Source organism: Hippocampus comes, unplaced genomic scaffold (assembly GCF_001891065.2).
Source record: "Hippocampus comes isolate QL1 unplaced genomic scaffold, H_comes_QL1_v1.1 scaffold230, whole genome shotgun sequence".
In the NCBI taxonomy this organism is placed as follows: Eukaryota; Metazoa; Chordata; class Actinopteri; order Syngnathiformes; family Syngnathidae; genus Hippocampus; species Hippocampus comes.
The window spans coordinates 302,377-326,487 of NW_017837215.1; the positions used below are offsets into that span (position 1 = coordinate 302,377).

Consider the following 24,111-nt stretch of genomic DNA (forward strand, 5'->3'; position numbering starts at 1 on the left):
CGTCCATCATTCTTGACAAAAAACATTTCAAATACTACTCAGCCATGTTGTTTGCTTGTCATGCGTGTACTGTACCCCTCTGAAAATTAAGTATAAACAGTGGGGATTTTTTTTTTTTTTTTTGGTGTGGTTTTGTTATTATGCAACTTTTTGTTTTAATGAGGCCGCACTGTTCTAACAGAACAGACTTGATGGTGTCCAGCCAGCAGCACAGCGTGTGCCACTTTCAGCTTTGCCTCCAAATGAAAAATGATAATAGCAGTTGTAGTGCATATGAAGAGAGAGAGACAATATAGCTTGGTTATGCTATTTACTATGTGGCGTTATCTTTCTGCTTGGTTGTTACATACAGTAAAATACTATTGCATTTATACAACAACCACAATAAACAACAGAACATGATATTTTGAAAGGAATGCATTGCGATAGATCTCGTGCATCGGGACATGAGAGGCACAGAGATGGGGAAGACCAGCGAATAGAAATGTTTAGTCAATGTTGCTAAACACTCATGTTGCTTCACCCAGGAAGGAAAGAGAGTACAGTATTTGTCTTATCTTTCACACTTTGTCTGTTGTGTCACCAATTGGACAACTGACATACAGCAGCATGTACAAATACATCAGCATGTATTAATACATTAAAATGGACACATTCTTATGTTAAGCGATTTTATCGTGGCCATTTAAACGTCAAGTAGCTAATTTGCAGCATGAGTGGATTCAAAAATGTGAAGAGTCCTCACCATTTCTTGCTCTTCCTTTTCTCCCCCCTCTTTGCTGTCGTTTCCCATCCAAAAACATGTTGCTCTGAAATCAAACCTGATTATTCATTCGACTAAAATGGATACACGTCATAAAGGTGTCGGGAGCATAATAACGGTCAGATAGGTAGATTGTGAGTCACTCAGCTGAGGAAGAGCATGACCCTGGATCATGCAGTCCAACAGTGTTCTTCTTAAGCTGTTTAAAGAGCAGCCAGGTGGCTACACTTGGCATGGAGCTCACATCAGACCAAATGAGATTGGAGACAGTCAGCCGCCATCTTTTTTTTTTATTACTGCAGAGAATTCCCAACAAGCAAACTATCAAGTTGGAGTCCTTTTTCAAGTTTGTTGCAACTTTCGGCTGCATGATGGGTTCCGTGGCCGATATTAGAGAATGTAATGTATATATTTGGTGTATGCAGATGAAATACCTGCTATTCAGCTTGCGGTCAGAGATCCAGCAGATAAAGTGATTGTGTCATTATTTACTCTCTCTATCTAATTTAACACATATGCACGGTTTGCTTACTTTGAAAAATCTTGACTGATGAATAAGCTGTAAACATCGAAGGCACCAACCGATTGATTCAATGCAGGCGGTGAACGCATGTGAAGATGGTTACTGAGCGCCACCTGCCGGACAACTGTAGAAGATTCTAAATGTATAAATGCTCGTGCCTGCTCCATTCGGCCACGATTAAACTTCGGTGAGTTCAGCACTGAATGGGTGCAATCTTAGAAAACAAATGCAAACGAACGAGGCTACTGCTTCTTCTAGATTGGAGTTTGTAGAGTATGAAAAAGAAGGGAAGAGGCTGAAAAAGTGAAACGATCCTGGATTCTGCAATGATTGATGGCGAATATCATTTGATCAATACCAAATATGAAATTGTTTTCTTTTATTCAGACAACCCAAATAAAAGGCACATACCATTGCGCATGTTCATGTAATTATTTGACAAACATACATGAAAAAAATGCAGGAATGTTTGATCTAATTGGAAAGCCTACTTTCTTGTATATACAAAATTACCATTGTTAATATTCTAATACAAAAGTTTTATTTTAAAAAAAGGGTTATTTTATCTTTCACATCTATCTTTACTAACATATCCGCAGACCTAAAATAGTTTTGTACAAAGATATACATTCAACTGCTTTCACGAGGCTCATGGAATTTCCAATTCATATTTGTCTTAAAAAATAAAGAGATGTTCAATTCAACAACAACAACAAATGTTCAGTTCATCACATCATCGCTGTATCAAATTTGGCAAACAGTCTATTATAGTGTATCTACGCAATACGTAGGCCTACATTAGGAAAATAACATTTAGTTAAAAAAAAACAAACAAAAACAACAACTGAACAACAACAATCATGCATAATGCATTTTTTTTCCAGCATCAACTGAAAGTCTTCAGGAGTTGTAACACTGTCAGACAACAATGCATTCATTAAAAAAATATGTAAAGTTCAACATAGTTATAGTGTTCAGGGTCATGCAATTTCAGTCCCGTCCAAATATTTTCATTACCTTTATATATATATATTAAAAAAAAAAAAAATCGCCTGTCAGTCCTCAGTGGGAAGAACAGACTGAGTCTGCTGTTTGTTGGAAAAAATAAAACAAGATGTACAGTAGATATGCCATTGGACAGCAAGTCAGTGAACGGTTATGCTTTTAAAATACTATTTTTTGCCCTGATGGAAGTAGGCAGGTTTGTAGGCAACCAAAGACTTGAAACGCTCCTTCATGCGACATCTGACAATCACTCAACTATTTCGACAAAGGGAGTTTAAACACCCCCCTCCCAGAAAAAAAAAAAAGTTTAAAAATAAACATTCAACATTCAAATCAAGATGAAATCCTGACTCACCAAAGAATAAGCTCACTTGAAAATTTATTTTTGGAGTATTGTAGGTACTGTAATATTTACTTGGCAAACAGAATCACTTTTACACAATGACCCTTGGAATTAATACACTGTAAATGATTTGAGTGTGACCTGTATGATATTACAGTGAAAACAACAACTCAATTAAAAACAATCAAAATAAAGCAACCTGCCCCACCCCAGCCAAAAAAAAAAAAAAAAACAAACAAACATGTCAGCAATCGGTAGCTGTGCCCCAAAAATAACATTTTGTCCTGGAAGGCTGTGGAGATGTTCCTTACTGGTAATCATTCGAATGACCAATTTTTGTTCTGCGAAAAATCTCCTTAGGTACCAAAAGATTTTCCAAACCAAATAAAGTTAACACAAACAACAAACACATAGAAGTCCAGAATGAATATGTGAAGTCCATGTTCTTTCAAAAGGTGTGTTTCCTGAGTGAGTCTTTTGGGGCAGTAGGAGATAAACGGTGGTGATGCGGGGAGGTTGATAGAGGATTCAGACATCACATCAGATACATTTTTATGACAAAAAAAGCTTGAAATGCTTCACGATACCCCCGTGCCTTTCCAGTTTTAACCACTATGAAGGCGAGAGACACAGATTGGCTTGACCTTTCATGTTAATACTGCTGCTGCTCTTCAACTGTGTAGGACGCACGTGCGTTCAGTGCAAGACTCAATCCACTACGACTCATTGGGGGAAGGGGGGCGGGGGTAAAACAAGTTAGAACATATTAACACAAGTCTTCATGATTCCATAAAAATATAAAATTACAAACATTTCATCATCAAGCGGACACTATTTGAGGTATCCTCTTGAAAAGACACGTAAAAACTTTAAATGCACACTATGTCAAATTCACATCTGTACCTCAAGAGCGTAGTAACTACTATCTGAAAAAAAAAATGGAAAAGCTGTATCAGGGTGAAAAAAATATTCTCCCATGCACTTGGAAGCTGCTATCCCTTTTTTTTTTTTTTAACTACACTTATTTCCTACATTAAATGTGGATAACCAGGCTTTCGTTAGCGTACATAGCAATCACAAAAGCCTGTGGGAGAAAAGTCGGTCCATCTCTCCTCTGCAATGGTAACTCCCATCTTCACCCTCCAAAAACAACTCTGGTTCATCTTCCAAGACAGTCCATCATCACGAGGAAGGAATCGCCTGACACGCTGACACAGTACAGATCAGTTTGTCACTCTAACTGACTTAACTAAATCCTAAACTTGTCCTTTTTTCAAGGACGGTCCTATTTTGATTCGACTCAAGCGTTGTGCATCTCCTATCACTCTTGTAGCATGAGTCATGATGCATCTGAGACAGCACAGTCAATGCAGCACCCGCTTGGAGGCGTGACAGAAAAAAAGTTTTAGGGTGGGGAACAAGAACAAAAAAGACCTGGGCCTGAGGAGCAAATTGTGAGACACTGAATCTTGTTTTATTTGATTTTCCCTTTCGTTGTGGCCAGTTCAATGCTCTTCTCCTTCTCCTTTTTTGTTTCTTTGTTTATTTTATTTACCAGGGTGGGGAAGATGGCAAGACTTGGGACAAGAAAGGCATGCTATCCACTGGCCTCATGGCAATGTTAAGCGGGCCGGCGATATTCATTGGCATGGGTGTGGTTATTGCGACTGGGTGGGCAATATTCATGGACGCGGTGGCGGGGATGTTGACAGAGGCGATGTTGACGGGCCCGGTGATGGTGAGTGGGTGCTGAAGGCTGACCGGCGACGTGATGTTGACCGTGTTGGTACTAATGTTCATTTGCGCCGCTATGGTGACGGCGTTATTGTTGTTGTTGTTGTTGGCGTTGCCCCGATTCATCGCCGTAGTGTTGGGAGCTGAAACCGTCACGGGTGTAGCTGAGGCAGAGTTGCAGACCTCTTCTGGGGAGCAACAAGGAGCAGTCGTCAAATGTTTACTTGGTTCAGAATTCTCAATGTTACCAAAATTTGACAAACATGCATTTGTAAGTTGGCATAAAAAAAAAAAAAAAAAAATGCGCCTGAAATGGTTGATTCCTCCTGTGTGTTTTGTCTTTTCCTCATCTTTTTTGTGATGCTCATTTTAAAAGCCACCACAGAATCTCACAATTGACCTTAGGTTTAAGTAGAAAATAACGATAGAAGAAGGGACATACTCCCGACTCTGAATTGCATCTTTATGTGGGGTGACTTGCATTCCAGGCAGTAATCCTTCTCCACTTCCAAATTTCAAATGTCTTACTATTCACAGTGCTTCAATTCAGAATATCCATTCTTCTTTACAGGAGGAGGGACTGGAAAGCGGGAGCATATGCCAGCCAACTTTGGGGCGAAAAGCGGACGACATAACAGACTAGGCAACAGTCAATCTCAGGGCTCGCTGGTTTTCATCTGTTAATGGTGGCGGATATGCATAACTGGGAACGTCTTACGGGAGCTAAAATTCCGAGCTGCTGGCCAAGCTCAGCACTGTATTTGAAGGGATAGAAAGTGAGGTTTCAGTAAAAAGGTAACTTAGTTAAAAAAAAAAACAAACTAAAAAAATAGGACTGAGACCGGTAGTGCACAGGATATAGTGTACACTCACACAAAATATATAATAATACTCTACACATATAAATATACTTTTTGAAAAAAATATTTCCCGTACACTTCTTGCGATCAACATTGGTGCAGTTCAAAAACCAAGGTTCCACTGCATTCTTAGGGGCTATTGTCATGTTTTTCTGCCAGGTACAAAATACCTTTGTTACAGGAGTTGAAGTTGGCTTGGCCGTGTGTCTTCAGGTGGCTGGTGATGTAGGCTGCGCTCAACATCTTCCCACAGATGCTGCAGGTCACCTTTCCCTCGTGTCTGATCATGTGAGAACGCAGACGGTCTTTGGTGGCAAAAGCAGAGGTACACGCCTGCCAGCCCCAAAGCACACCAGGTTAAAGGTCAAACAATGACAATAACCTCGACAGTAAATCCCATCAAATGTAAATAGAGGGCAGACGTACCGTCACTTGACATTTAAACGGTCGTTCGGAAGAATGAACATGCTTCACGTGACAACTCAAGTGGTCGGGCCTGCCGGAAAAAAAATAAAATAAATAAATACTGGTCAAGAAAGTCATGAGGTTAGACGTGTTATGCAGAAAGGCCCTTTGGATCCAGAAACACATTCTGAGTGCCAAGTATTAATAAATGACCCTAACGTGTTTACTCAACCACTTTCAAATGATTGCTAAAATGAAATGGAGTTCTCAAATGGAGATGGTGCAGTATCACATGATCACATAGAAATGTAATTACCATTACCATCAATATTAAATCAAATAATACGTAAGTTTCCTATTACTTTTATGAGCTCCACTGCGCACATCCGTATGCTGTATGCTTGCTTTGAGGGGCTTGTGTGGGCCCTTAAAAGTTGTGTCAGTGGCAGTTGATTCTCCACAATCAATCATGCGTGATTTAGTTTGGCCTAGTTTCAGGAAGCACCACACTGAGATGGTGTACCATTACATTGTACACTTGTTTACTCTCAGGAAAGTGGCCGTTGATGCTGACACAGCTCTCAGATTCATGTATTTGCTTGCATAAATACTAAGTGAATACTAATGTCATGCAAGTATTTCGGATTCAGCCCCCTGGATTTTTGCTGCTTAAAGTCCGGTGCTAATTTTACATAGCGTCTCTCTCAGGACGAAGAGAAAATGTAGGGCGCAAAGTTAGTTCAACTTTATGAAGGCTGAACCCAGTTGAAATGTTTTATATCTGACCAAACCAACACATATTTTACCTTTACTCTCGAATGACCTTCAAAACTAAAATCTTGTTTTATTCCACAATTAAATATTACTGGAATCTGAACTCTTCGTTTATGGAAAGGCTAATGTGAAACAACATGTCTATTTGCATTAAAATGCCATTTTCAGATTGCTTGTCCGATGCTAAATTTAGGTTGAACATAAACTTTTGGAATGAATGTGCTGTCATGCCAGTCCTTCAAAAATAAAAATGAATCACCTCATTGATGACAAGAGTTATCGTCCATTCCTTAATTAAAAGCACATTCCCTTAGTGAGACTTTGCCTTGTTGACCTTTAACGGTGAGTCTCTTGCATTGATAATCTCAGTTTGGCATGGATCCACCACGGACAGCTGGATAGTTCTGGTGACGCTGAGGGTTGAATCATGCTAGCGGGGGTGAGTAAGGGCGCTTGCGTTGGCAGTTGCTTGAGAGCCGGAAAGATTCAGTCTGCTGCATTTTTTTTTTTGCCTATCCAAACAAATGAGAAGTCACATTGAAGCTTCTCAGTCCTATGAGCCGGAACTTTTTTGTTGCTTTTTTTTTTGTCCTAATCCAAGAGGAGCAGGCAAAATAGAATGCAGTGGATGCCAGCAGATCAAGCTAAGTGGCAGTGACTCAGTGCCCTTTTCTTCAGTGCCCATTCTCGCTTTCCAGCATGCAGACAAATGCCTTACCCACGTCACTGGAGGCATGCCTGAAAGTGGCTCACATACGAGCGTCATGGTGTAAGCACAAATGGGGCGCCGCCTTTGTCGCATTAATATTCGCTGCTCATGAGAAAAAAAATAATGCCAAACACATCAAAAGATATGAAAAGTCAGCAGGTTGCTATTCGTTTTTCTACATAGTCATAAGGTGGCCACTAATAAAAGTCTTTGCAAACAAAGAAGGGGACTGATGAGAACTATATTTGATATTACATTTAAAACAAACCCCACACATCAATGTATTTAGCTGAACAGAAATAACCGACTGACAGCGTAAATAGTCAAATAGTCAGCGGTATCTTCCCCACTATCCGGTACCGAGCTCTCATCTGTGTGCCCCTCCCGCACAAAACAGACCACTTGGGTCAAATTTAAGAAAGTGAGACATACGAGCGAAAGGGTACTCGTAATGTTTTCCAATGATGTATAGGTTGTGGAAATTGGGTTAATATTTGGAGAAGATGTGTCAATTTAAGGATCAGGATTTAAGTAGCAAAGCCTAGTTTGAATCACAAATCTGAAAATGGATAATTTTTTACATTGTGCTTTTTTGACACCAGTTAAAAACACGGCCGTGAGACTTCTGATTGGTTTGGTGCTGTAGGGTCACTCCCCCCCTCCCCCCAAAAAAAAATGATAGCCTAAAAGCACTTAAACACAGTTCCACAGTTTTCTCATTCTATTCTGATAAGATGATCAGTAGAAAAAGGAGCACTTTGGATACGTCTGACAAGAAAAGTTTCGGAGTTGACTGTGCAATTTAGTTTTTTAAAATGTTCAACCTTACCTGGAAAAACCTTTCCCACAGACGGAACACACATAGGGCTTATGGACTCCACCATCATGAGACCGAACATGGTAGGTCATTCGGTCCTTCCTTTTAAACCGCTGGTGGCAAATGGGGCACTCGAAGGGCTTTTCGTCCGAATGGGACAGCTTGTGGCGATTCAGATGGTAAACATCACGGAAGGCCTTGCCGCACATCTCACAGCCATGGTTTTTCTTGACGGGTTTGGCAGGTTTCTTCGGGACAGTCTGCTGGTGGTGCGGAATGTTGCCCATTGCCGAAGTCATGATGCTCGCTCCCGAAGAGACGGACGTGGTCGCTGTGGAAAGGATGCCCGCCGCCGTGGAGATGTAAGAAACATTTCCGTTGTTCTCTCGCTGCATCGTGGAGATCATTGGCACCATGGTCGGGGCCGTCTGCGCGGTCTTCTTTGGCCGCGACACCATTTTGATACCTGTGTGGCTGGATTCATGGCGTCGCAGGTGGTAGCTGTCGCGGAAGGCTTTGTTGCAGTAGCCACAAACAAATGGCGTTTTGCCTTTGTGCTCCTTCTTGATCACAGGCACGGGTGGCCGTCCACCTCCTCCGCTGGCCACATTGTCTTTAAGGAGATCGAGAGCAATGGAAGGGTTCTTCTGGTCGATTTGGATGGGAAGCACAGGCTTTTGGTCGATTGGTTCACTTCCTGCATTAAGAAGGGGCAGCAGGCTGTTCTGGGCCACCTGGTGCTGGTGGTGGAGGGCTTCATTAGCCTGCTGGTGGAATTAAAAAAAAAAAACAAACGTAAAGAGGGGGAAGATAAGAAATGCAAGGGGAATGGCAACATCACAGGAATGTGTTTGAATCACGTTTTTAAAATAGTGTTTTTGTACATTTTAAACATTATTGAATTTGGTGGTAATACATTAAACCAAATTAGTCAATCAACTTAATGCAGTCCATCAGTTTTCGAAGCAGGTCGACATTTTAGCAAATAAGCATTTCCATTGCTTCCAGGGAAATGTATTCTGTAAAATACAATACATTTTGGGTCAAACTAAGCTTTAAATCCGTATTTAATCCGAGTCATTTAAAGTCAGATGAATGAAATCCTGAACTAAAATTGAAATTGAATTGTATGAGGGTGTTACAAAACAGAACTATTTCACCTCAAGATGGCAGTGGCAGTATCCAAATGGACTACTTCGCAAACCCTCAGAATGCCAATGACAGCAGTGTTTTGGTCGAAGGCCAACGGTTGAGTTTTAATTTGACAACTGTGAGAGCCAAATGGGCTCCAGACTTTTGATTTCGGAAGAGGATTTGTCAGTAATGAAACTGACGCCACATGACACACCAATACAAAAGAATCCAAATACTGGACCTCCCCCCGCAAAAAAAAAAGATCCAATTATGACCCTGCTGATTCATCCAATGACCGTCAAACAAACATTCCAAGCTAGAGGCATAACAGAGTGTAGGATGCCGCCAAAAAGGCTCTAAAGAGCAGACCATTATTTTTGCAATCGAACAGCAACACATTTGCGGGTCAAGAGAGGTCGTAAAAAGCAAATATCTAGGTTATAAAGCACAATGGAAAGTGGCACAGCAACTCACTGCTTTGTGGCCTTGCCCGCAAACACATCAGACTTGATATTTAGATAAACATTCTCATAAACTTCATTAGACCTTTTGGTGGAAAGTGGTAAATTCTGCAATTATTCTGACTGATGATATTAAATGTCCAGATGCAATCACAACGAATACAAATATATGGTCACTTTTATGCTGCAATAATAAATTCTGAGATTTCAACAAGAAAGTTGATAGTTGGCTGAGGAAAGACTTCATAATGTCAATTGGCAAACTTGAAGGAATTATTGGTAGAACAGCGGTGTTTTTTTTTCCATGTACACTGGACAGTACAATTCAGTTTCATTTCAATTTTAGGTATACCTTCCAATTCATTTTCAAATAATATTTAGCTGCTTGTAAAATATATAATAACAGGTAAATGAAAGTTGTATTCAACTGGTGTGTAATACATCTATTATTAAATCGTGAGGTAGTTCTTTTGCTGCCCTGCATTTGTTTATTATTGTGCATCATGTAACAGTGGCGTACGATCGGAAAATATACCTTTGGGAATTAAAGAGAAAAAGAACTTTTGAATGACCCGAGGCCTACTATGTTACTGTATTTTCATATTGGTCATTATGGTGTTACTTGGAGAGCTAAGCATTTTCTGAGTTGGTGTTTGGTTTGGAAAAAAAAATTTGAGAAAACCTTCCTTGCCGTATAACAGCAGAGAACATTTCATAACGTGTGAGCAAATAAAAAAAAATGGTGGTACACTCAATGCCGTTAGCTCGGTAAAACAGTCCTGATGCAAAAAAAAAAGTGTTGTCAACCAGCAGCAAGAATGGCCAAGGTGAAATGCTTGACCTTTCCCTTTGAGGTTCAATCATCCATCGAAGAAGGCCAGCCAAGAAAGAAGTTGCAAGAGTAAAAGGTTGGGGCTCGGAAAGAAAAATGAACCGCACAATGTCCTCCTTATGTCATCTAGCCTATTGTGAAAGACACAAATCTGAGCAGTGATGCACTAGGGCCGCAGCAGGGGTGCTTTGTATGCTCATCTTCATTGATTTGGCTCATCTATTCATGAGCCGGGGACATTGTTTATCCACACACCGCTCAGCGAAGCTCGCAGTCAGTTTGCAGGGGAACCTGGGAGGGGAACTCATGCAGCTTGCCACCAAGCCCACCCATTTCTCGAAGCACCTGCTCACACTTGCCACCTTCCGGGATTAGTCATCATAATGCAATGCTACCTCGTCCCACTGGCGCGCCAGGCGTTGTCGGGGTGCCGTTTGGGGTGGCGGGGCGATCCTGTGGAAGCTTGTGCACACATTGCACGCAGCGTGGCCCCGATGCAGAGGTGCAGGGCCCGTTACAAGCTGCTGTGCGTTCACGCAGCTCTGACCGTTTTGACACAAATACGCTCTGACAACTGAGGCTGCTCGCTCATAAATAACATCAAAATGGAGGGAGTGTCCTGACGGCTCCACAGGCCACTGTAGACTTGAACAGCTCTCGCAGTCGTGAGTCCGATTATGTGCCGTCTTGCCTCCATCTTTTGTGTCTCACTATACAGCTGCTTGGCATAATCCCATTTTGGACCAAAACAAAGGCCATGTGAAAAATGGTAGAAAGGGGAGGGAGGGAGGGAGGGAAAAGAGGGAGAGCTGCAGAAATCACTGTTTAATATAAAAAAAAAAAATGATTTCAGTTTTGCTTGTAAAAACTATTTCAGTTCCTGATTGTTCCTGATTCTTAAAGTGTTCCTAACCAGAATTCTACAATCCACAGTCACTTTACTGAAAGCTAACGCCTACAAATTATTGGGAAGTATAATTAGGAATAATGTATGTAAATTAAAATACAGCTAAAAGTACTTTGCAAATCCCGAGCTGTCATATAAACCGATAAACAAGGAAAAAAAAGAAAAAGAAAAACAAAAGAGCCAAAATAAGGCTATGAATTTTCATTTGTTTTTACATGAATTGAAATGCCAACATGAGTAGTGTGACAAAAAAGATGGTCACTCACATCACAATGCAATGCAATTTTGTTTGATGATGATGGATGGATGGATGTTAATGTCGAGCAAGTTTGCTACAACAGAGAACACGCAGATGCTGGTAGCTTATTGTTGGTCACCATAGAAAGGATGTGATGGAGGACATGAATTTCTTGGAAAATGGATCACAACCACCATCACACCAATAAGCAGTTTGACACTCAGGCTTTTGATTAGACTACATTAGTTTACAAAGACTGGCAGCAAACATTTGAAGCTCAAATGTGTACCTGAAGAGCCCTATCAGTGAAGTTCTTTAGCTGTGCCAAAACTTTTGACAACCTCAAACTACCTCACTTTTAAAAACTGGGTACACATGTTGATTTTGTCTGTGTACTTGGATAAAAATAAGCTCATGCCAGAATCTAAATAATTTCCCCAGCTGTCCTGACCAAAGAAAATGTTCTCGATGACCTCCACTCAAAACATAATTTCGAAAAACGGCAGACCTGAAAATGAGCAGACAAGAATCTGAATGCATGATTTAGAAATGTATTGCTAAGCAGATGCAAACAGCCTTCGCGCTGAGCCTTGTGAATCCCATTTTCCAGAATGACACTACAGGTGTCGGAGCAGTAGACATTAATATTCTGTATAAACAGTCTACTTCCTGTGTGTCACACACACACGCGCACACACACACACACACACACACACACACACACACACACACGCACACACACACACACACACACACACACACACACACACACACACACACACACCCGAATGGCTGCTTTCCATTCAGTTACACTGGACTAACAGACTTTAGGCTCTTTCACACCCCAGGAACAAGAAAGTTTTGAAGGAATATCGGAATATTCTCGTGGATTTCTCTGACTCACAATTTACAGACTATAAACACGATTATGGATATGAATGATTATAAACAATACGCGTGTACTGTACATGGGAGTTTTTGGGCACTGAAAGTGTAAAACATGACATTTTGAACAAAATGTACTTTCTGTAAGAGTGTTAACTGTTCACTCTGCATAGTTTCTGAAGTATTTCAAGGCACTCTTCTCATGTTTCTTACTATTATGAAAGGTTTGCAATTTTAGACCCAGAGGAGGCACTGCTCATATTTGTGCTTCAAGAAGGTATTCGTGCAAATATTACTGCCGCTGCGTACAAAACGATTCAGTATGGAATTCAAAATGAATTTAAAATGACTCGACATTTCCAGAGGGTATCCGGTCAGTATTCCTCTAAAATAGAACAGAACACATTCTGAAGCTCAAGTGTTGCTCCTCTTCCACTGGGAGCCTGAACATTTACAAAAGACTGAAAGACAAAGTAACAGTGTGCGGTATATAATGCAAGTGTGGATACTGCCGTCTGGCACGATGCCAGATATTTTAAAACAAGCCACACTGTCCATCTGTCTTCATCGTCCAAACAGTAAAGCACTCCAGAGGCACACCAGAACAAAAAAAAAAAAAAAAACCCCATCAAATTGACATGACAGAGTGCGTTAACACATAGCAGGAGAAAGTACTTCATTGTGCCAAGGCTCATATTCTTCAGAATAAAAAGACAAGCAAATTTATAACTTATTAAAACTGCAGTTTAAAAAAAAAGGATGGTGAGCTCAAAGGCATAGCCGATCCCAGCACAACTTCTTTTCAACAGAAAAAATTTTTTTTTGTTTTTTGTTTCAGGGGAGGGAAAACGCCTTTTTGGGGAATATTTGTGTGCGCCTATACAACATCTGGTCAAGAACCAAATCAGAGTTTTAAAAAATGTTATTATTTTGGAACTTATCCCCTCGACCCTTTTGTTTTGTCTGCTATGCGAGGAAAGCCCTTTCTGATCATCTGAAGTGTCAATTAAAAAGATCCACCAATAAACTTGGACAAGACCTAAATTGTGCAAATAGAAGATTGAGCAGTAGAATAGGTGGTGTACTTTAAGAATTAATGCCCCCCCTCCCCAAATATGTATCTTTTATTGGCTATTTTCAAGCGTTAAAAGTGCTCATCCCACATTTTTTTTTCAAATTCCAAAAACATGGTGGCCACTTATCATGTTCCAATTAACGGAACTAACTTGCGCTATAAATGAATTTTGCTAGATATAGATGACTGTTACTGTTTTGTAGGACTATTCAAGACCACTTTTTTTTTTGGATCCATACCAGTACTCGCTGATAGAGAGTACCAATACCTGCGGTACCTTTTCAGATATAAAATTTGATTTAATACAATGATAAAACATTGGAAACAAAACATTTCTTTCTGACACAGACAATGATTTTACAATGTGTGAAACTGCCGCATAGAATGCCAATTGTTGCTGAGGATGAGTTAATGTCAGACGTTCTTTACCTTAAGTATCGGTGCTCTGTATCGGCACCCTCAATGAATATTCGCTACCGAAAAATAAGGCCAATACCTGATACCGGGTTTCGATAGGCATTCATCCCCACAATAAAATATCTGCACTCTGATTCCCCCCCAGTGTTGCTCAGGGACTCTTGTGGGCATATTACCTGCATCTAGAGATTGCTATGATATGCAGCCCTCAGTTAATTTCAGTCAGTAACAACGCTTATTTATATTCACATACAATTTGAGAGAATTTCTAAATGGACTCATGAATGCATTCTCTGATATCCAAAACATGACTTTAAACATTGATATAAACACCAGAACATCACAAAAAAAACTCGGTTCACTTGCTTAGGCAACGTCATCTGAATCTGTCACGCTCATAAAAATCGCTCGTTTAATTCTATGTATACGAGCAGGAGAACATCGTGTTCCGCGTGATTTTTAATTCCGGGGCAATTCAGCACTCAGAGTCGTCCAAAAACAAGAAATGAACCTGCATTAGCCGATTCGTAGCTAGTGTTAGCCGATGTTGTGTGCATAGTTTGAATTCCTTTCCGCGACGCTCAGCAGCATAAACCGACAAATAAATGGCTAGAGCCCGGGCCTTTTAGTTGCCAAGAAGTTCTTGCAATGTCGGTGCTTGGCGAGTCACGTCGACTCCGTGCCGACGAAATACTTTAATGGAGTTTTGGGTGAACGCGATGCAGGTTTTCCTAAACACCGTTAGCTAAGTTGGCTAGTGAACGCTCCAGTCGCTGCGGGAGGAAAGTTGGCCGCGAACCGCCGTTATCAGCTGCTGAGATTTTCGAAGCGCACACAATTACTCGGCGTTCGGGGCTGGGAAAATTTTTTTTTTTTCCTATTTGTGGCAAAATCCCGCTTGAGATTTCATGATCAGTGGGCATCCGAAGAACGCGTTCCTACTGGGCTCAAGCTGCTGTGTGTGCGCGTTGATTGTAACGGTGCAGTGCCTCACTTGAAATGATCCCGCATGTTTGGTTGGGATCGACTTGGAAAACAAACTTCAGAGAATAAACTCGGCATTTTGCTACAGCACTCGGCTTTTCCAAATACACGGCAGATATTAAACAAATCGCGTTTGTCATCTACTCTTGGAGGATGTTTTTTTGTTCAAGCGTCAATCCCGACCCTCACAGCTGGAAGCCAGGATTCATTTACCATTGTTTTGCTTGCTTACTTGTTCTTCGCACTACTCGTTTCAAAACTGATTTTGCCGCCAAAAGACTCAGTGTTTACAGTTTCAGTTTTTCCCCATGCGGGCAATAGCAGTACCCTCCCGAAGCAGTAAACTTACTTGGAAAAGAAACGTACTCCAGCTTGCCTCCATTTCCACACTTAGTAATTCTGTAGGAAACCTAGTAGAAGCCTACAACAAAGCAACCAAACATGGCAGCTGAAACAACTTCCGGTAACCTTAAGGGTAGTACCATTTTACAAACAACACGGGGGTATGAGAGTTTAATGTTTTAGAATTGCGCATGTTTCAAGTTCTTAAATCAAATTATATATTTTTTCAATATGGATTTCATATTATTGTATCAATTCATGAATTGCTTGAGTAATAATTTACCCACCGCACGTCTCATGCCATGAAGACTGTTTTAAAAACTTCCCCATTTCATGTGTCTCCTGATTCTGTCCGTGCATATTTTATTGACTAACCGCGATGTCGCATGTGGCTGTTTCATGGATATTTTATGAATAGTCCCTCGATGGATGAAAAAATGTTTAAATGCATTTGCTCTTTTTATATCAACGATGTAATGTTTTCCTTTTTATCGATTAAAAGCATTGGCTCGATCAAAAGAGCACTGCGACTCCCTCTGACTGAGCCTTTCTTTTTCATTCATGAAACAGGGATGAATGAACTCTTGGTTGTGCACTGTGAAGTACTATCGTTCATATTAAGTATTCCTTAGTCTTTGCAGAAAATATTCTCATTACTATGCAAGTGTGACAATTTTGTGAGATTGTTACGTGCACCTGTGTATAGATTAAATATTGAAATAGCCTACAATAATTAATCTTTCTGGTATGAGCAAAACCATTTTTTTCTAGAGTGCTTTTGGAATATACGGGCCATTGGTGAACATTGAAAACTTTTTTTTCACCAACATTACAATGAGAACTTCACTGAGAGTCAGCTAGCTTGTTTTTATCTTAAACATGCGCGTTTGTTCAAATTGACCAGCAGAGGTCACTGCTGCCCGACTCCCCTAATGTGACGTTCATGTACACTTAGAATTTCAACCTGTCGTAAACGTGTAAATTTGAGCTTTAAATATCCTAACTTCATGGAATATTTTTAATGAAGTACACAAAACCGTTAAATTGGAAGCGTCTATTATGAATATTTTATCTTTATTTTTTAATTTATTTATGTATCGATTCTTATTTTTTCTGGATATACCTACGTGCATATGTGTATTTTTTTCCAGTGTTGGGACCTTAATTCTCATATCAACCACATAAGAACACAATACCTGAAGGCTGTTGAAGTTCTCTTTATCTTCTTTCTAAATAATTTTTACCTTATAGCGGACTGTGAATGCACCAGGAGTAAAATGTATCTTACCTGAGATAAATTCAAGGAAGAAAATCCCGAAAAGGTAAAGGTGACAACAACAGTTATTGGTCGGATGTTGTCTATTGCTTGTAATGTAGACCGTTATACTGTACTATATTTGTACACCCTCCATTGACATCCTTCCCTGAGGCCATCAGGTTTTTAATGAGGGCAAAGCAGCTTAGAATTATATCCCAGCACTGACTGGGCATTTCGCAGGACAAGATAGAAACACAGTTTTGGAGCATGCAGTCAATTCTCTACTGACAAAAAGGATAATATAACAAAACAGCAATGCATACTAGATGCGATTAGATTTTGAGAGGAAAATGCTGTATGGTTAGTTTTTTAAATTAACTTTTTTAATTGCCTTATCGTGACCAGGGAAACATGACGACGACGTGATTTTTGTCTTTTTACGCCGAAAAAAAAACGACGGAAGGGATGGTACATACATCAGCAAGGCAAGTTCATACATTAATTATTCAAATGCTATGATTATTCTGCTATTCATAAATGTTGAGTGCTGTGTGTCACCGTGAAACTGATACTGTATTTTAGGTCGTCTGCATGAGAGACGATCAACACACTGCATATTTTATTGTGTCGTGCAACAATGCTTTTAAGTTGAATGTAGGGCACTTTTCAGGTACACTTGCACAACCGGATAGAATCCAATAAATGAGCGATGTCAAACGTTCTGCCAAAAATAATATCAGAGACGTTTTCATCGAACCATATACAATATTCTATCTATCTATCTATCTATCTATCTATCTATCTATCTATCTATCTATCTATCGTGACGATAGTAACAGGTTCAATAACAGTCAACGGTCATTTCCATGATTATGGGTGTGATGCATCTGTTGTCTTTGACTGACACACAAATTCGTTTTGCTTTTGCAAATCACTTTTATCGCTAATATGCTAATATCTTAGAAACTCTTCACAGAAGTATTAATGAAAACTGTTTTTTTTTCCTCTCTGCCTTCCTCTTCCTCTCTGCTCTCACATTATACTGTCGGTGCTCCCAGGTGCTTGATGAAGATCTGCCTTTTTTGATTGTAAACACAATTTGAGTCAATAGGCTGTAGAAAAAGTCCATGATGTTTAATCTGATGAAGAAAGAGAAAGAGAAGGAAAAGGACATTGGCAAGAAGGAGAAAAAAGACAAAAAGGAAGACAAAAAGAAAGAGCGCATGTCCCAAGCCGAGTTGAAGAGCCTAGAAGAGATGAGCATACGCCGAGGCTTCTTCCACCTCAATCGGGGGAGCTCCAAGAAGGAATCAAGGAGCAAATTGGAGATTTCTGGTCCTATTCCGATCAAGGTGACAAGTAACCTGGATCAAAGTCTGGCAGACTTAGATGCTGAGCGCCTCAGCAGCTGTGACACCTTAGCGCAGGATGTGAGACCTGTCGAGGAAAACAAGGGTATCGACCAGGACCAAATACGCAGCTCTGTAAAGGAGAGAGCAGCTAAGTTTGGAGAGCTAGCAAAGATGAATTCTGGAATCGGCCCGAGGTACCCGGCCCCTTCCCAGAGGAACAATGCTTTTGATACCTCAAGAGTTTCTGTTCAGAAATCTAAGCCACAATATTTTCGCCAAGGAAGCAAACTTCAAAACATATATCGGGTACACATACCTGAACTTGTCGAAAAAACATTCCCTGGTGTCGACTTAGAGTTGCCGGCACTGGTTGCTCCCCCAATACCAAATCCCAGAGAACTGAAGCTAAAGCGACGCAACACGGGCGATTTTGGCTTCTCTTTGAGGAGGACCACCATGCTGGACAGGCAGCCTGATGGAGACGTGTATCGGAAAGTGGTGCACTTTGCAGAGCCCGGTGCGGCTACCAAGGACCGTGCTCTGGGCCTGGTGCCAGGAGACAGACTGGTAGAGATCAATGGGATCAAGGTTGAGAACAAGAGCAGGGATGAGATCGTGGAGATGATCCGTCAATCTGGGGAGTCGGTGTTACTCAAGGTGCAGCCCATTTTGGAGCTGAGTGAGTTGAACCGTAGCTGGCTGAGGACATCGCAGGGCCCATACAAGGAAGGCTTCAGTGTAAGTTACATTCCTTTTTTTTTTTTGAATTGCAATTTATCTTTCCTACAGGAAAATAACGTCACTCACTTTCAACTGTGCGCCTCAAAAAAATGTGTATGTCATGATAACATGCCATATGTCATGCATATACATGTGCACATAATTTTTTTTTCTCTTTCTCAAAGGAAAGTATGAAACCTGAAGTGGTTAGGAATGCCATCTGAATGATGCCATATGGCATGTTTATAACGCAGCAGATCAGAAAATAAATTCAAAATGAACAGTGCCGTATTACAGCGGGCAACACGTCACAGTGATTACGTGAATTGATTAAAATTTTTTTTTTTAAAAAGGCGGCCTACACAGTATGTCATTATTTTGATACATAATAATCTTACATTTTTTTCAGGGAACCGGATGCCTTTGACATTTGCACAATGAATGTTTATCCACACTGCCTAATAGAATGAAGGAAAATGAACATTTGGGGGCTTGTTCTTTGAATGTTAAAAGGCATCATGCATAAATAATATTTTTCCAGTAACTTCACTTATAATTTGCATACATTTATGGCTTGAATGTAAATATAATTCCATCAGTTTAACAAATTAAACAAATACTAAAGGATAACAGTCAAATGTTAAACCTGATATTCGTGTCTTTGTTGTTGGAAGTGTTAAGGGACCCAAAAAGATGTCATTTTATTTAGCATGTTTTTGTTTTTTTAATAATCATTGGATTTATTGGTTGTTGAAATTTTTTTCTAAATATTAGTTATCACAATATCTTTGCAACTGATAATATTTTTTACAAAATTGATGAAATTCCCAAGTCACGTTGAATTGATTCAATTATATCAATCTTCAGTTGACATCATGACATGCAATACAGATTATCCCTTTGTCTTTCTTCCAGACCAATAGTCTTGATGTATGTGAAAATGAGTACACATCCTGTCTCTGCCAGTTGAACGGTGGCTTTATTTCATATTTATGTGTAGAACAGAATATGCGTTTTCCAGTGCCATGGTATAAAACAGATATGAAGCAGAGTATCATCGTCTTGGTCCAAGTGTGTTATTTAAGGCTACTCCGCATCTGATTGTGGATGTTCTTTTTTAAAAAACATATATTTTTTTAAAGTTAACGTATAAGGCATGGATGCAATAATTCTGATCTTGGAGAAGAGTTTGTTAAAATACGGCCATCCATTTCTGCCTGGTATTCACAGGGGATTGTGTGTGCTTTCAGAGAGTGTTTTCTGGTGTGTATATCTAATCCCCCCCATCCCCCTCGCCCCCTTTGACACCAAACAATGGGATGCTAATGTAGACAACGGCCCAAACGTGACAGTCCAGGGCCATATGGTCGCTGGTTGGCTGCCTATTCACTTCTTTTTATGTGGATTATCATGTGTAACAAGAAGGGGCGTGTCAAACGTAACTCTTTATTTGACGGTACACCTGAAATTAATCCTTTTATAGGGGCTCACCATGACACGTTTTAAAAAACAAAAAAATAACACTCAGCATTTCTAAATATGTGCCTTTGACTTTTGACTTACACTAATACACAAACGGTATTGACATTTAATTGTATTTCAATAGAAGTAGTTCTTTTCTTGGTGAAATTATATATTTTACAACAGCATATATAGTCAGTCATGAGCTGTTTGGATTGGAAACATAATATTTCAAACCCGATTCCATAATTCAACATTCAATCAAAACATTCCCTCACGCATTTCCGTGGACCATAATTTAGCAATGAAGACACACACAGATTGTTTTTGTAAAAATGATACCATCCAATCAAAATCCCAGCTGGTGTTTACATTTCATCTTTTAAATCGATGCACATCATTAAGCTCCTCACACTCGCTCCTCACTCTGTCCTACATCTTAATGATCATCCGTAGCCAGGTAATTTAAAGAAACTACAAAAATGTACTTGAGAGGCTGACCTAGAACCAGCTGCACTATTTATAGGTGGTTATTATAAAATCTTGACTCTGGATCTAGAGCGGATGCATACCACGTACGCTGCATCAATATGGCTCTATTTGCAATTTCAACGTACTATTTAATATAATCTAATTGTGTTTTTGTATCGTTTGCTGCAACTGAATTAGATACCGATTTGAAATGGTGGTAGGGAGCTTGTTTGAGGATATATCTGGATACCAAGAAGCATTTCAAGACTTGTACTTCATGTATGGATCTTACGTTTAATGTGATTTCACGAGGGTATAGTTATCTAATGATTGGTTGGGTGCATGGAAATGACCTTGTGATGGGTCACGAGGCTGCCTGGCAACCAGCAATGACTATGGCTATGATCTAATTGCTGTTCTGAAGAGGAGAACAATTGCGTTGCAGTTAAAAAAAAAAAAAAAAAAAAAGAGTACCCGCTTTCCCTTTGATATTGTTGCTATGGATGGACGCTTAAGTCCCCGTGATCTACATCCCACCTTTACTCAAGTCTGTTCATCTGGGGAAGGAATCTGACTGTCATACACTGTTGAAGGAACCTCAATTTAAAATAATTCAAGCTGAGCTATTGATTCTGGCCTAACATTTAACGCAAAGAAAATTAGATTGATGAGTGTTTTTTTTCCCCCCCATTCATATATTTCTAGTTGAGGACACTTTTGTCCATAAGGTGGCAGCCACACAACAGCTGACAATAACTACCCTCATGCTGTGATTTTGTTGGTTCTGCTTGCACAGAATACAGGTGTTTTGTAATATAATCCTTTTTTACATTTTTATTTATTTGTTTATTTTTTAAAATACACTCCCAATATTAATTGGAGGGCGCTGAGTTTAGCACTGTCACCTCAGTTAATGTAATCGTTAAATAATTCAAATGAAAAATCTGAACAATTAACAACAACGACAACCAAAAAATACTTAAATGTAATTCAGTGAGTGACTTGTAGACTAGTAATTGCATTAAAAAAAAAAAAAACATCTGTATTTTAACTAACATGTTAAAATGTAAATTCCTTCATTAGAAGACACAACTTGGTGTCCTCTGAAGTGAAGATCTGTCACTCAAATGGTGGTGTATGACCAGTCGTGCAAGTTCGCAGGACATGATTTATCCTGCACAACAGAGCACGCATTTGTGTGCCAGCTTCTTGTTTAAACACAGAACATACAATTTTGCTGAACATCAATTATATATGTAGTGTCTTGATTATCTATCACATATTTCATAACCTGAGCTTTCCACTGTTATTAACTAGGCCGGGATTTACCATTAAAAACCCAAGATGTCATTTATCCCTAGTTCCAGCAAGACTAGATTATTAGACCAGGCATGGATTAGAAACAGGCGGGAGTTTCCACGGATAAAGATTTCAGTCTATGATCGAGGCTTAAAAAGTCATTTTTCCTGTCCTCCACTCTTAATGAGATTTGAATGTGACAGTTTTTTTGAAGATGTCATTTGGTGTCCTCGGGCACTCTATATTTTGTCGAGATATCATTATTGAGATCGATATCTTTATAGATCAGAAAACAGAAATGTCATCATCCATGTTATATTTTTCTCAAGTTTTTTCCCCTTTACATGACCAATGTTTACCCGAAAGTTACAAATGTGTTTGCATGCTGATAAGATTTGTTTTTTAATTTTGCCTTTGTCGATATAAAAACATTGGGTTTAGCCATTCACTATTGTCAACCTTCCTTTTGCAAACATAAAATAAAAACTGACAAATGTTATACCGTCCATGACATTTGGACTTTATGTATGTGAAAATAGTGGCATTTGTGTCCAGCTAATGCTGAAAAACATGAATATTTGTCATCCTACGGTTAGGCAGAACTGGGTCAGAATCAATTTGCATGGTTTATGAGTCTTTAATCTTTGCTTTACGCTAAGCATGTGTCAACCAACAGCTTACATCGTGTTGTGTCCCAGTATCTGACTCTGAGGATTAGCAGACTGTATACATGGTGGACCAAGTCGGCCATGTGTTGGCAGAGTGCTAATATGTGAGCAAGAATATCCTGTTTTAGCAAATTTAAGTATAAAACAAATAAATGGGAAATAATCCAAATCATGTATTACCAAGTTTTTATTTTATTCTTTTTATTTTGAAAGCCGATACCTGTGATTGGAATTAAATTAGGTTTATATTGAAATGACCACTTGCTTGTGCTCATTAAAATCTTGACTGCTCTCATCTATCCAGTGTAAAATTTTAAAATTACTGTATCACTCTTCTTGAATTGTTATTGTGCGTGACATATTTGTACATTTGTTAATGGCTCCCTCTCCTGGTCATGTGAATGTACAGCATATTCCAATTAATTAAAAACAATTTGGGCTCCAGAAATGGTAGTTAAAAAAACAATTACCAAGTGGCAGGTAGCGATAAACGGAATATCTGAGTGAGGGAGACCCCCTCTTTGATGGTCTGTCACCAGGGAAGAAGGTGGCAGGAGTGTATTGGTATGATTACGCAAATTCTATTCATAGACTTTCTGTGTTCCGGCAGCTGTCCTCTCTCACTGCCCAACTCCTCACATTACGCCCCCCTGGCCTCCCTACTCTTTTGACTACAGGCTTGGGCCACTTTGACACCGCCCTCCAGGATGCCCGTGCCCCTCTCTCACGAGGAGTCTTTGTAAACTCTTTGTAGACTCGGCTCTGACACTACTTCGGCCCTTGCTTCAGTGACTGGAGGTTAAGAGACTGGAAGGTTAAGCAGGCTGAGGGAGAAGGTAATGGACTCGGGCCTCAACGTGTGCTGGAAAGTGTGGTTTGCTGATACATGGGTGCATGTGTTCTGCTTTGGAGTGGGATCTGATGGCATTTCAGGATGGCCTCTCTTGTGGCTGAAACTATTAATAGGTGGAGACTGATGAAACCTGGGTGTAGCTGACACTATTGACATTTACTTTCAATGAAAAAAGGCCACAAAGTGCATTTTCACAAAATAATCAAATGGGAAATTTACAAAATGTTGTTTGGTCCGATAGTGCAGTTTTGAAACTTTGGAAGTTTTTTGTCCTGTGCATGCGCTTTCCCTTTTGAGTCAAATTAGCGTGGATGCAGCTCGTCTTAAAATATTTGAGTTCAAGGGATGCTTGTTGTGCTTTATACCAAATCAAACATAATTGTTATTTTTGTCTTCACATTGCTACATTCTTTTTATTTTGACAAGAGTTCGTTGTGTGGCACCACACGGATTGAAAGATTATTCAGTATTGTGATTCTAGTGCATCGAGTCACTCGAGGTAAATGCTAATGATTTGGCCTCGTACGCATGGTTGAGTTTGAGAAATTGCCTCATGTATGCACGTCGCAGGTTTTCGTGAGAGTGGCTTGAAACTAAGCTATCATCTCATCTTTTTTTCTCATCATATCTTTTGTCCTCAGTGCTGCATGGTCCCACTGCCCTGTTGGTAAATGGGCCGTTGTGTGCAGAATTGTGATTCATAATATCCCCAACTGCTCCCATCACACGACGCAGCTCATATTCTCTTCTTGTTATGTGTCGTCACCATTGCATACATTTATTCTCTTCGCCACCAGCTTGTTTCATGCCGTCTGGTCCAT

General features: G+C 39.9%; 2 protein-coding genes across 4 annotated transcripts in view; one reads left to right on the plus strand and one right to left on the minus strand.

The window, feature by feature from the left end:
* Positions 1-1,650: 1,650 nt before the first annotated feature.
* On the minus strand, positions 1,651-15,696 carry LOC109508960 (vascular endothelial zinc finger 1-like). Of its 2 annotated transcripts, none has more exons than XM_019858901.1 (5): positions 15,216-15,696; positions 7,946-8,700; positions 5,655-5,724; positions 5,399-5,561; positions 1,651-4,553 (listed from the first exon to the last, which is right to left on the minus strand). In XM_019858901.1, exons 1-5 carry the CDS (start codon positions 15,246-15,248, stop codon positions 4,186-4,188), a joined length of 1,389 nt encoding a protein of 462 aa, XP_019714460.1. In that variant the 5' UTR covers positions 15,249-15,696; the 3' UTR covers positions 1,651-4,185. The 2 variants fall into 2 exon arrangements, with proteins under 2 accessions (XP_019714460.1, XP_019714459.1); XM_019858900.1 differs by having other exon boundaries at positions 1,651-4,556; positions 15,216-15,693.
* A 1,831-nt stretch (positions 15,697-17,527) lies between these two features.
* Positions 17,528-24,111, plus strand: part of LOC109508967 (unconventional myosin-XVIIIa-like) — a 54,915-nt gene continuing 48,331 nt past the window's right edge. For both annotated transcript variants that reach the window (XM_019858912.1, XM_019858908.1), the window contains exon 1: positions 17,528-18,556. In XM_019858912.1, coding sequence (XP_019714471.1) covers positions 17,594-18,556 — 963 coding nt within the window. In that variant the 5' untranslated portion in view covers positions 17,528-17,593. The remainder of the gene's footprint in view (positions 18,557-24,111) is intronic.